Genomic DNA, 14,733 nt, shown 5'->3' on the forward strand with positions numbered 1-14,733 from the left:
GGGCTGTCCATTGTCCCTTGCACTATTCATATAGCCATTGAACAACCAGCAGAAGCCATTTGGCAGGATCCAGGCATAAAGGGGTTCAAAGTGGGCCAGTTTGAACATACAATCAATGATAACGTGTTAGTATATTTGATGGACTGAGGGTGGGTCGTGTGGGTCATTGGCCAGGTTGAAGATCACACTGAGAAGGTCTCAGGGTTTAAGGCAAATCTAGACAAGAGTGAGATCATGCCTCTGATGAAGGGGAATTATAAACAATATCAACAGGGAAGTAAATTCAAATGATTGCAAGAAGGCATTAAATATCTGGGGATAAAAATAGACAAGGATTTACGCAACTTCTACAAATTAAATTATCTCTTTTGCTCCAGAAGATTGAAGAGGATCTCGGTAAATGGAGAACTCTGCCCATAACATTGGTGGGCAGAGTTAACTGTGTCAAAATGAAGGTGATGTCAAGGCTACAATATCTATTTCAGTCACTACCCATTCTGTTGCCCCAGGGTTTCTTTAAGAGGCTCAGCAGATGTATCAGAAAGTTCTCGTGGAATGGTAAATTGGCTAGAATCTCCATGGAAAAATTGACTTGGGATTACAAACTGTTGGGGGTAGGAAGGAGGTTTAAAATTGCCAGATTTCAAAACATAATATTGGACAGCCCAGTCAACATTTATCACCTCACTCTTTGAGAAAGGGGATCTCCCTTCCTGTGCACAAATTTGACTGCATGTGATTGGTCAAAAGATACCAGGAGATTTTGTATATAAACGGGACACTAAATTAATTTCAAAGAAAATGGATAACCCCATACCAAAGCATGTTTTTCTGACATGGCAAAGAATAAATCAATTGAAGGTGGGGATATCTCCCAAAATGCCCTTGACCCAGAACAACTTAATACCCATGACTCTGGACAATAAGATCTGGGACACCTGGTGCCAGAAAGGGGTCAGGTGTATTGAGGATTGCTCATGTCATTTGAGCAATTGAGGAATAAATATGATTTGTCTAATAGAATATTCTTCTGCTATCCACAACTAAGATCTTTTTTAAGAGACCATTTGGGACCATCTATGACCCTGCCCATGTGTAATGACATGGAAATTCTAATTTGAAAAGGGAAATGTGTGTAAGTTTATTACCATGATGTATTTTATATTCCAAAGTGAGAGCTTGAAATCGGGCTTACACAGGTCGAAGGAAAGATGGGAGACAGACTTGGGAACAACAGTCTATGAGCGGTCCTGGTTAGATCTGTGTCTGTACAGCATGACAGCAGTTATTAATCCCTGTTACAGGTTGGGGCAATGCAATTTCCTGCATCAACTATACTTCACACCTCAAAACCTACTTAAATTTAAATCAGAAATATCAGAAGTGTGCTTTAAGTGTGCTGTGGCGATTGGAACCTTTATCCATTCAACATGACTGTGTACAAAAGTGGGATCCTTCTGGGATAACGTGAGGGACATTCTGAAAAAAAATTAAAGGTGGATTTTCCACAAGATCCAGAATTGTATTTTCCAGGGAATATTATGGCTGTGTCTTTTAAACTGTCTAAATACCAAATTCAGTTTGTGAAGGTCACCTTGGCAGTAGCCAGGAAGTGTATAGCGGTCATGATTGAATATAGAAATGCAGAGTTGCTTTCCCCTGGAGAAAATCAGTTACAATTTAAGGATGAAATATGACACATATGTTAAGAGTGTGTCAACCTTATCTGCAGTATATGGGTCTGCAGATATGATTATCCCCTTTCAGAATAAGGGTAATGAAACAATCCTTCTCAACAGAGATCAATGATATGTGACATGGTGCGGGCAACGTGCTCTGTTTGTTATTTTTTTCTTTTTATTCCTTACCTTTGATTATTCGGTTACCTGGATGCTCTGGTTTTTTTCCTCTCTCCCCTTGGCTTTTTCCTAGGATTCTGTAAGGGTTGTTGTCCTCTCCGGCATTTGGGATTTTCGTATCTGTTCAAGTAATATGACTTTATTCTTAGTTGTATCAGGGCAAGGGCCGGGGGGGGGGTTTAGTGGATAAAAACAGACTCTGAATGTTATACTGGTGTTGGAAGAGATTGCATTGTATGTTTGAATTTATATGAGTCTGTGAAAATCAAATATAAAATATAAAAAAAAAGTGAGAAGAGGGACTTTTCAGGGATTTTTTCCCGAAAGTAAAAATATCAAATATGTTTAAGGTGAGGGGAGGAGGGTCATTTCAGTGAGAGGGGAGGGCATGATTTTTACACAGAGAGTGGTAGTGCCTGGAATGGGCTGCCAGGAATAATGGTGGAAGCAGATGCAGCTGTACCATTTAAGGAGCTTCTTGATAGGCTGATGAATATATAGGGAGTAGAAAAGGATGTCTGATGGGAGCGGCACGTTGCGGTTAGCATGACGCTATTACAGCACCAGCAACCTGCGTTTTCGAATTCGACGCTGTCTGTAAGCATTTCAAACGTTCTCCCCACGTCAACATAGGTTTCTTTTGCATGTTCCTGTTTCTTCCCACCCTTCAGAACATAAGGGGTTGCATATTAATTTGGGTGTTATGTTATATATTATATTATATATAAATGTCTTTAAAAGAGATATATTGTGGGGGTTTAGTGTAGGTCATTTCACAGAGTAACACTTCACATCTCATTTAAAATGCAAGAGCTTGGCTGAAGTTAGACATGCAGGGATCAATGGTTTTGGAAAAGACAATGAACTGCTTTGGAAGGAACTTCCAAAGCAGGTGCAAATGGAACAAAGTCTGGGCTCAGGTGCTGATGAAGATCTTTTGAAGATTGGGTTTGGAGTCTTGGGAGGAGGTTTGGTTTTTACATGGAGAGAGAGAGAGAGAGAGAAGTCAGTTGTGCATTAGCCTTTTGAGGCTGCAACATGGCAAGCTGGCAGGCTTCTTGAAAACCCTATTTTGAAGATGGGATCTGAGTTCAGACTGTTGAAAATCCTCATCGACCTTACAAGAGGAAATGGCTGGCTAGAGTATGTCTTCTGAAATAAGGGAAAAAAGAGGAACTCTGGGATGACTTGGAAGAAGAGGTTATCATTTAGAAAACCCATGATAGGCCAAGTTCCTTCGGCAAGACACTGAACTGACTGATTGGAGGAAATCAGTTTGTGTGTGTCCAACGAGCAACAAATATCTCTCTGAAACCATCAAGAACCTTCCTGAGCGGTAACCATTTAACTTTAAGCACCAGACCCTGGTCAGGATTCATAAATGTTAAATTTTGTGCACAGTATAAAAATTGCCTGATACCAGTGAACTTGGAGATGTGAAGAGTGAATGATTGGACTGTGAAACAAAGAACTTTCCTGAACATATACGCATTACATACACATACACATGCCCTTAGAATCGGAAGGGGGTTAAGTTAAGTTAATAGTAATAAGTTAAAGTTTCGTCCTGTTTTTATGTCTTGGTGAATTTCTATTGCTGCTGGGTTTTGGGGTCCTCTGGGCTCCTAAGTGTATTTGGGCAACACGGGCTTAAACGGCTGGAATCTGCTTCTAGTGTGCTGTAAATAATTTATAAAAAAAATAATGTGCATGCAGCAGATTTCGTTTAATTTGATATCAGTTTTCCCCCTCACCTCAAACGTACTGACAAATTCCAACACTCTATTCACCCCCGTCTGATGGAAAGCTGCTTCCAGAATGTGAGATCATACATCACTAAATTGAAGAAGTTTTTTTCCTGCCATTATCAGACTCCTGAATGAGCCCCATGTTAGTAAAACAATCTTGGCTTTGCTCTGTACCTAATGATCTCCCTCTCTAACTCTTCACTCTGACTGGATTTTATTTGCTGTACTATGAATGATATGTCCAGCCTGATTGCTTGCAAAATAACAACCCCTATCAGAACATTTTGGCACATGTGACCATAAACCAAGTTGAAATCAGATGTGTAGGCCTGTCATTGTGGGCCAAAGTGCCTGTTGCTGTAATCTCCTGTTCTTTGTCAGATCCTGAAGTCTTAAAAAGCAGCAGAATAAATTCCAGGTAAAGGGTCAACCTTGGCTCAGTGATTTCTTCCTCATTTGCAGTACTCACAAAGGCTTTTAGTTTCTTCTGCTTTTCATTAGTATAGACAATTCCTCCAGACCCTAAACCAATACACAGTGACTCACTGGGAGTCTATCCAGTGTCCCAGGTGAAGCCCTGGGCACTTGCATGGGTCCTATTTATGCCTGTCTTTTTGTTGGGTGAGTGGAACCCCACCCCAGCACTACCCCCCCCCCCCCACCACCATTCCTCCTCTCTTAAACCAATAACTGCATTGCAGCTGTTTACTAAACCTGTGCAGAACATCAAATGTCTGACACCTGCCAGTCAACTGCCTCTGTCCATCATCCTTCATCCCTGCTTCATGAACCATGTCGTCGTATGACATAGAAGTCTTTACCTTCCTGTAAATCCAATAAGATTGAGGGCAGACAGGAATCCATCCTCCTCTTGTGCTCCTGTCTCATATACTATCCCCCTGTGGAAGAGGTTATGGCTCACTGAAGCAATACCGCAGTACAGGCAGCATCCATAGCAGATGATAGGCGGTCGACATTTCGGGATGAAAACCCTTCGCTGTTTGCCTCCATTTTGTGGGAGACTGAGATTTTTGGACTGAGTGGAGGCAGAGTGACAGATCCTTCGAAAAATGCGGCTTGAAATGATGCGAGTAACCAGGGTGTGATGTGAGGAACCGCAGAAGGAATGGAGAGTGCAAGCGGTTTCGGTCAACCAGGTCTGCCTGATGCCCCAAAATACACCAGACCTCTCACAGACCTACTGTTCCCCGATTTCAATCCATCGTTTCAAATGGTAACGGGTGGAAAACATTCTGAAACATACAAATACATTTCTTCTAACCTCTCTTCTTACTCCCTAAACTGCTTCCTAATCACAGCGAATTTAACAAGAAAATCCTTCATAATTCTTTTCATTGAGATACTTTATTGTTTTAAAAGATTCCATTGGCTTTCTTTGCCCAGTGGAAATTCTCATGGGTAGTTCAAATCTTTCGACAGCATTTTTCCAACTGTGAAGTTATCCCAGTGAGCAACAGTGTGACATTTCAAACACTTTCAATATGACACATGCAAAACCATAATTTTGTGGCTTAAACCAAAGCATTTTAAACAAATTCATCTCAGCTCTCATTGTTCATATTGCAAAACCTAAAATTTAAGACAGGTAGACAATGTTTTATAGTAGCAACAGTGAGCTTCGCCTTCTGAAACTTATTCCATTCACTTTAAAGAGACAAATTCAGCAGCTTGAGTGGGTGGATAAAAATAGAGATGGTAGTAAAATGGGGTTCCATTCGGTTCTGTTCTATTTTAAGTTCAGGGTACAGTATAGGTCGATGAAGAGGCTTTCCTACTTTGAGAAACAGACTAAATCTGTGTAATCCAGCTGAAAGGCATTTGAAAGCCGGTGCCTTATACAGACGTCATTACATTTCTATAAATTCCTCTAAAATTAATGGATAGGAGAGGGCAGGCCTGTCAGGAGCAGAAATGTCTGGAAAGATTTTGTCGAAGACCTTTGGTCGATTTGATTTTGACTGGTTGCTTTTTGGAGTCTGTGGCCCTTATCTGAGTCCTGATCAATATCCAGACTACTGCAAGATTCACCCAATGAGTGTCGTCTTGCCTCTTCCATTCTAACACCTGGGAGATGTTATTGACAGTGGTTTCCATTCTTCTAAAGACCTCCTAGAATTGGATTATATGGTTCCCATTGCTCAATGAGAATTCTTCCAGAATCTCAGGTCACTCCTTGCAACTGTACTTTACCAATTCTGGTGCCACCCTGGTAAATCACCTCCTTCTTTTATTAATTTCATTTATTTATTTTTTAGTGGGACTCTGGGTATCATAGGCAAGAATAGGTTTTATTACCCATCCTCAATTTCTCTTTAACTTCAAGGTCTTTCACGGGGGCATCGGGGAGCCAATCACGTTGTTGGGTCTAAAGTCACTTGTTGGCCTAACTAGGTAAGAATGGCAAATTTCCTCCCCTAAAGGGCATTATTGAATCAAATGGGGATTTACAGCAATCAGGTCGTTTGTACTCGTGATTCATTTCTTTTTACAAAATCCAGATGATTAACTGAATTTAAATTACATAGCCATCATTTTGAGATTGGATCTCAGGATTGTTAGTCTGGATCGTCATTTCATCACATTACAAAATCTCTGGTTTTAATGGGCTTTACATTTGGTAACACCCAAGCAAATTGTGGCTTAAACTAATGTATCATCAGTAGATGTTTTGCTATCCCTGTGTCTAATGCTTCGACAGGCAAAATTTAAAATTCTATCATCTGCAAATTCAGCTTAGGTTGGTGGTGTGGAATCTACGCTTTTGTGGTACGAGCTGCGAAAGTCTATGAAATTCATTCCATGGTCTCCAAAGCTCAACGTGATAAAGCATTCAGTGCTGTTGATCATGACGTGGGGTGTCTAGTATAATAACAGATTAAAGTTCGTCTTCACAAACTGAGAAAGAGAGTCAGTAATTTTTGTTCCAAACGCTCATGAAACTTGCTGTGTGATAACAAGTTCCTTCCGCTTCTGACTCCAAAATTCCCACCAGCTTTTCTCCGACGGTGCTGAGTGGATGAAAATACATCTCAAAACAGGTTTCAAATTAAAAACTGACTTCCCACTTTGCCTTGACTTTCTGAATACACCAGTATATGCATTGGTTTCGAATGATAACAAAGGAGGCATGTTTGGAGAATCAGATACTCCTCAGGCCTTCTGGCCGGTCTGGTGAAAAGTAAGAGGACAGCCACTTTTTTTTCAAAGATTTTATTTTCAAGTATAAACTCCTTTGAAACACTTTACATAAATTAACATCTTCTGAGACTAGTATCTGATGAACAGTAAATTGGAATTCATATAAAAAAAACTCCATAAGGTACTGGTCTCACACACTTTACAAAAAAGAAAAAAAGTTTTCCTTCGTTTTTCGGGGAGAATGATCCTGTACATTGCCAGACTTCCCAAGGCAAATCGAACGGCGTTGTAATATTGTAGTTTTCTGTTTTTGTCACAGTTACACTACTTTGCACAAAGTGTCAATTGTATAAAGCAACATGGGCAGAAGACAGAGGAAAGCCTTCCATTACTCCACGGTGCAGTGATTAAAAATCGTGTTTTCTCTGCCACTGGATCATTTAACGTGAGGAAAGATAAAGACTACTTCTGGTAAGCAAAGGTTATTCATATAATAGACAGTTTCTGCATTTGGACACTCATTCTAATGCTTAATACAGTGTTTCTTAATCAACAGAAAACAATCGACAGGTTTGGCCAAGTACAAAACGGTTACGCTTTTTTTTTTACATACATTAGTCCAATCTTGGGTCTGAGTGTAGTGGCATTCAACTGTAAACAATTTTTTATGCAGTTGACAATCCTGTATATGAAGGGCGATTTGAAGTCTTTGTTTGCAGGAACCACCTTTCTTCTCTTTTATTGGGTCCAGCTGATTAGAAAAAAGACCATCCACAAGTCCAACAGCTCTAAGAAAGAACTTGTGCTACACGTTGATCAGAACAGTCTAGGTCGAGCTGCAGTGATATTTCAGTCTCCTCAGTGTGACCTGTGGTAACTAATGACAGCAAAACTAATATTCTGTTCTTCCAGAAAAAGTGTTGAGTTTTATCTCTTTGGCAGACACCAACAAGCCTGTGTGTTACCTCTTTCCTATTTCGTTCTGTCTTAAGAACTGGATATTGTTTACACTGTCTGCCAGCTCTGGATACTGCTCCACGGAGAGTAGATAGTACCCGTCGTATCCTTGCACTTTCGCAGCACTCAGGAGCTGTCGTTTCTCTCCTTCCGTCCATAACCTGATCCCTTCCTCGCCGTCTCTCACTCTCTGCTGCTCTCTGTTCCAAGCGCCTGTCAATGCTCGCTGCCTGGCTTGTTCCAGAATCCGAACCTTCTCCTCGTCCAGGGTTGTTCCGTAGCGTAGGTGGAGCGACAAAGCATTGTACTGCATTTCGACATCCACAAACCTTCGAGTCCTACCATTCAACACAGTGGTGGACTGGGAAACGGTGATGTTGATGCCATTCTCTAGTGCCTTTCGTCCACTGGTCAGCCTCAGGGTCCCGAGGTCACTTTCGGGTGAGGCAGTTTTTATGAAATAGTGAGTGTCTTTACCCTCTATGGTATAATGCAGATTGTCCAAATAGTACGCTCCATTCAGCACCGCTGCAACTTTAATGCAGTCTTCGTTTGCGATGTTGAGCACGTTGGTGGTCACTTTCCCTTGGCTGATTGCGAGCATGACTCCTTTGCCAACCAGAGACTTGACTGTACCGAACCAGAGCCACGGCTTCCCTCCTGTCGCCTTGTGTTGGCCAATCTGAATTTCCGGCATCTTTCCCAAACTCATAAAGGCCTTTGCTTGTCTTGCCACAGTTTGTTGCACTCCAGACAGAAACTAGAAACAAGCAGAAGAGATTACAAAAAAAAAAACTGCATTGCTTTAAACAGAAGAGAAATTCAGTCATTTACTCTGAATGCATGTATATACACAGGCTCTACTATGGTCAATAGAATCAAATTTTTAAATTTTTAATCAAAAAAAAATTAGACATACAGCATGGTAACTATTCTGTGCCAATTTACACCCCATTAACCTAAACCACCAGTATTTTTTGAGAGTGGGAGGAAACATGAGCCCCCGGGGAAAACCCATGCAGACATGGGGAGAATGTACTAACTCCTTAGCGCGGGATTCAAACCCAGGTCTGGTCCCGATCACCATTATCGTTGTAAAGGCATTGCGCTAATCTTTATGTTGACCGTGCTGCCCTAGAAACGTGCAGCCACTACAATGCTGCTATCAACCATCTACTGCTATATTTCTTATTTAAATGAATAGGGATGTTTCTAAATAAAAAAAAAGCTCCAAGCACAGATATAAGGTTATACTAACATTTCACAAGTTGGACCAAACAGCTTTTCAAATCAAGTTATTTTGGAGGCCAAGTACAGAAATCACTAATATCTCAAGGATGGTTTAAAAATAAATTTAAAAAGCTAAATAAAATATCTTTCTCTCAAGGGGGTGGACGAAGGGGGTGACAGCGGCTTTGATTAGATCCCACTTTGAGCACTGTCTACAGATGTCAGCTCTGCCTCCCCTTTCCAAGGGAATTTTTAGCAACACTGCACATTCCGGCCCATGAACCTCGTGCCACCCAGTTACACCCGAATAACCAACCAACCAACCCTGTATGATTTTGCAGAGTGGCACCCTGGAGAAAACCAGGGATAATATACAAGCTCCTTACAGATAGTGCCAGATAATGAACTTGGGTTGCTGGTTCTGTAATACTGTTGACCAAACTGATGGGTGAACCATGCAGTCCACCTGCAACCAGAGGACAGTGCTAAAAGCACAGGTCAGGGAATCCCAGGTTGAATTGCAGGCTCCGTATTTGCGGTGTTTAAAGGCAATTAAAAATATCGGTTAGATATTGAAAATCTTTTCTCTGGTAGGGAGAACAGAACAAGAAGCCAGGGCTAAAATCAAGAACCATTTCCTCACAAACTGATGTGGGTGTAGATGTGATAATCCTGTGGATTTGGGAGCTTGTTTTTGCTTTGTATCACAGAGCACACTGTGGACACTCGCATATGTACAAAGTTAAGGGAGGGAAGTTTAGGGGAGACATCAGGCTAAGTTTTTTTACACACAGTTAGGGGTGTCTGGAATGCCTTGCTGGGGATGGTGGTGGAGGCAGAAACATTGGGTGCATTTAAGAGAATCTTAGACAGACACATGGATGAAAGAAAAATAGTGGGTTATGGAGTAGGGAGGGCTTAGTATTTTTTTAAGGAAGGGATATATGGGTCGGCACAACATTGAGGGCCGGAGGTCCTGTACTGTGCTGTGTAGTTCTACACCATACGAATGTCTTATTAGACCAAGAAACGGTCACTTCCCCAGTTAAAAAAGCCCTCTCCTGAACTTGTTGTTTGCCCACTAAATGTAACGATTTATAAACCAAAGCAAGATACAGCAGAGAAACATGCCATTTGGCCCACTGTGCACGCTGACCCATGAACACCAAACCTACATTAATCCCACATTATGCTCTCCATAGACTTCCCCTAGATTCTACAACTACATCTGCATGCTCAGATCAATCTCAGTGGCCAATCAACTGACCAATCACACACTTTTGGATTGTGAGAGCTAACTCAAGCAATTACAGGGAGAACGTGCAAGCTTCACGTAGCCACACTTGAAGTCAGTAATGAACCGAGGTCTCCGGCATCACAGGGCAGGGAGTCAAAGGGGTGGACTTAAACAGGAAAGCATGTGATTGTAGTGCAATACATAGAAATGTGGGAGAAAGTCTGCATGCTTTTTTTAAGAAAGGAATATATAGATTGGCACAGCATTGAGGGCTGAAGGCCTTGTCTCTGCTGTATTGTTCTATGTCATGCAGCATTCATACAAAGTGAAGGACTTTCATTCAGATGCCTATCTGCTTTTCTGCTCAAACCTTCACTAATTTATTATTCAGGCGCCAGCCTGCTTTTGATGAAGGGGTCTGGCTTGAAACGTTGGTTACCCTTTATTTCCTATAGATATTGCATGACCTGTGGGGATTCTCCAGCCACTTTCAAGTTTTGGAAGTGGGTCAAGTGAGTGGGTCACGGTGGCACCGTGTAACAGTAGTCTGCCATTTCCCTTAAACCTTCCATGGAGTCTTCGGGAAGAGAACCATCGAACACTACAGCACAGAAACAAGCCCTTTGGCCTATCTAGTCTGTGCCAGTCCCATAGACCTGCGCCCATCCAGAGCCCTCAGTAGCCCTCCCAGCCATGTACCTATCAAAATTTTTCTTAAATGTCGAAACTGAGCCTGCATTCAGCACTTCAGCTGGCAACTCTTTTCACTCTCTCACCACTCCCTGTGTAAAGAAGTTCCCCCTAATGTTCCCTTTAAATATTTCACCTTTCAACTTTAACTCATGTCCACTAGTTCATGTCTCACTAAATCTCAGTGGAAAAAGGCAGCATACATTGACTTTGTCTATACCCATCATAATTTTATATACCTCTGTCAAATCTCTTCTCATTCCCTAATGCTCCATTGAATTAAGCTTTCCCTGTAACTCAGCTCCTCAAGTCCTTGTAAATCTTCTCTATACAATTTCAATCCTGTTGATATCTTTCTTGCAGTTAGGTGATCAAAACTGCACACAGGTAGGAGTTCAACACAAATGCTATGAACAAAAGGATTTTGATATCAGTTGCCCTTTTTCACCTTTAGAATGCACACCAACGTTTTACGCTGCTTATTACAGACAGTGCACAGTATAAATTTAATGTCACCTTTTGTTAAATGAAGTTGCCAATAGTTCAACTTCCCCACCCTTTTAGAAGCTATCATCCAGCACTTCCAACAGCCTGCTTTGGGGCACCCATTCGACGGTTGATTATGTGGTGAAACTTACCGGCACCTCATCCCATTCTTGACTCCTTAAAAGCTCGTATGAGGGTTCCTCCAGGCCCTGTCTGGGTATGGGAAATCCAGGAATAACATTGTGGAGTTGAAACCCAAATGTCAGTAGCCAGCTGTTCACATCTGTGGAGACAATGTAATTGTGAGATGATGAAACGGTGCACACAATAGGTTGAAGATAAACAGGTGTTCCGTGCATTTTGGCACACTAGACACATCAGCTTCTTTGATGGGTGTTATTTCTCTGTACTGCAAAATCGGCTTTTATAATTTATCCCTCAAGATTTTCAAAACATTTGCAACGAGGTTCCTGGCCTGTACTCATTGGAATTTAGGAAAATCAGTGGCGATCTCATTGAAACAAACTGAATGTTGAAAGGCATGGGTTGCGTAGATGTAGAAAGGTTGTTTCCCATGGTGAGAAGAGGACAGGAGGGCACAACTTCGGAACTGAAGGGTGTCCACTTAGAACAGAGATGCAGAGGCATTTAATTAGCCAGAGGGTGGTGAATCTGTGGAATTTGTTGTCACAGGCAGTTGTGAAGTCAAGTCAAAGCATGTATAAGGCAGAGATGGATAGGTTCTTGATTAGCCAGGGCATCAAAGAATATGGGGAGAAGGCAGGGCAGTGGGGCTGAAGGGGAAAGTGAATCAGATCATGGTTGAATGGAGGGGCAGACTTGAATAGCCTATCACTACTCCCATGTCTTATGGTCTTATAAGTGATATTGGCAGGTCTAATGGCAGGGGCTGTCTGTGGGAAGTGTGATGGCTGAAAGGAGTAGCTAGGAGAAGCTGTGAATGTGGGAGGTGTGACTGTAGAATGCGTGAGTATAGCAGGTTTAACAGTGGGAGGTATGTCCACTGAATCCATGAGATGATAAACTGGATGGATTAGGATGGAATTCATTGGAATTTAGAAGAATGAGAAGGGACTTCATATAGCTATGTTACATTTGGACAGGACAAGACAGGTTAGATATAGGAAGATTGTTCCCAATATTGGGGATAACGGGGTGGGGGGCCGGGGGGATGGGTGGGCTGGAGTCGAGGTCAAAGTACACAGGATAAGTCATTTAGGACTGAGATAAGGAGAAACATCTTCACTTGGAGAGCTTTCAATGTGAAGGATTCTCACAGAAGGTTGTTGAGGACAGTTTGCTGGAAGGAATTTTATGTGGCCCTTATGGTTTTTAAAAAATATTTTATTTTTAATTTTTCATACATATACATAGTAAAATATTCAATATCACAATATATTAAACTTTTTCATACCAAAACAACAAAGAAAAACCCTCCACCCCACCTCCTACAAGATTCAAATCCACACACCGTCAGAGCTCACACTTAAACTATCCATAAAAATCTATGCGGGGAAGTCACATTTGTAACAAACATCTGTTATTATCATTATTATAATTGGGCCCCTATATAGTCAAAATATGGCTGCTATATCTTGACAAATATATCCTACTTGTTTTTTTAGATTGTATGTAATTTTCTCCATAGGTATACAACTATTCATCTCTTCAGTCCATTGTACTATGAGTAAGGGAGGGTCAGACTTCCAAGAAGTTCATATACACTTTTTAGCCACTGCTAAAGCTACTTTGTCAAAAGAAAGTTGGAATTTAATTAATTTATTACTTATTTCAATAAAGTTCGATAAAGCTCTGGGTCACTCGCGAAAGCCACCCCTGTTATCCTTGTTGATGTTGCCGCAATATCCTGCCAAAAAGGCCTCACCTTCACACATGACCATGTAGCATGTAAAAAATATTCCTGTTTCAATCCCACATCTAAAACACAACTCCAATATTTCAGATTTTGACCTATGTAACTTCTGTTACGCAGGATATAATTGATGTAGGAAGTCATACTGAACCAATCCATATCTTGCATTTATAATTCATGTCATACTATCCAAACACCAATCAGACCAACATCATTCTGATATTATAACACCCAAGTCCGACTCCCATCTCTCTCTTGACCTCTGTAAACCTGGTTTTGCACTTTCACTATGGAGAACAAAATACATTTTTGTTATAAATTTAGGTGCATTCCCCAGCCAAATCATTTGTTCCATTTCACTAATTTCACTTGAGACCAACGCTGGCCTCCACCTCTCTCTCAAGAACAACCTTAACTGGCGGAAGCAGAAGGAAGATTCATTAGCTACTCCATATTTCTGCATTAGTTGATCAAAAAACATAAGAACTCCCTCTGCACAGTAGTCTTCAATATATCATATTCCTTTGTTACACCAGGAGTTTAGTATTCTGTTACCTAGATTCCTTGGCAACAACACATTCTTACATAATGGTACTCTTATCGATATCCCTGGGTTTTTCCCCAACACACTCATAAATTTCTTGCTATACTCTAATCATATGTATTAATAGAGGATTATCTGTCTTTTTTGTTATTGACTTAACACTTGACATAAATAAAATACTTTGCTGTCCCTCTCTCATTGAGTACAGTCCCATTTGAATCTGGGCGGAGGGAGCTGCCTTCTTCAAAGAAAGATGAAAGGAATCTAGCTTGTGCAGCCAAATAGTACCTTTTGAAATCTGGTAGCCTGAGATCCCCCCATCTTATAGTCCCACCTTAACTTTTACAATGAAATTTTGAACTGCCTAATACAATTATTTAGTAATTGAAACAATTTTTTTTTGGCAAAGAAATAGGCAGCGATTGGAAAAGATATTGTAATTTTGGCATCACTTTCATTTTAACACCATTAACCCTTCTCACCAAAGTAATCAGCAAATCTTTCAATTTTTGCAAATTCTTCTCTATCTTCCATAGAAGAGTATAATTTAATTTATATAAACACTATAAATTATTATCTGTCATTATTCCTAAATATTTAATTCTATCTACCTTCCATTTACATCAACTTCCTCTTTGATATCAACGTTTATCAATGGTATTATCTCACTTTTATCCATATTAACTTTGTAACCTGAGACCCTTCCATATGTTTCTTGTGTTGTTTGTAATTTCTCTGAGGACTCAACCTGGTTGGATAGGTATAACAGCACATCATCAACAAATAGGCTAAATTTATGTTCTTCTTGTCCAACTCTGAAGCCTTTTATTTTTGGATCTCTCCTTATAATCTCTGCCAGTGGTTCAATTGCAAGGATAAAAAGCAATGGGGACAGGGGGCAACCTTGCCTACTCAATCTACTCAAAGGG

General features: G+C 40.8%; 1 protein-coding gene across 17 annotated transcripts in view; it reads right to left on the reverse strand.

Moving 5' to 3' along the window:
- Positions 1–6,222: 6,222 nt before the first annotated feature.
- LOC138764513 (teneurin-3) overlaps positions 6,223–14,733 on the reverse strand; it is a 4,541,667-nt gene continuing 4,533,156 nt past the window's right edge. For 16 of the 17 annotated variants that reach the window (XM_069940598.1, XM_069940580.1, XM_069940589.1 and 13 more), the window contains 2 exons: positions 11,519–11,649; positions 6,223–8,483 (listed from right to left, as the gene is read on the reverse strand). In XM_069940598.1, coding sequence (XP_069796699.1) covers positions 7,728–8,483; positions 11,519–11,649 — 887 coding nt within the window. In that variant the 3' untranslated portion in view covers positions 6,223–7,727. Of the gene's footprint in view, positions 8,484–11,518; positions 11,650–14,733 lie in introns of those variants that run through there. The other variant, XM_069940688.1, reaches the window with a different exon arrangement.

This window comes from Narcine bancroftii, chromosome 1 (assembly GCF_036971445.1).
Source record: "Narcine bancroftii isolate sNarBan1 chromosome 1, sNarBan1.hap1, whole genome shotgun sequence".
Lineage (NCBI taxonomy): Eukaryota > Metazoa > Chordata > Chondrichthyes > Torpediniformes > Narcinidae > Narcine > Narcine bancroftii.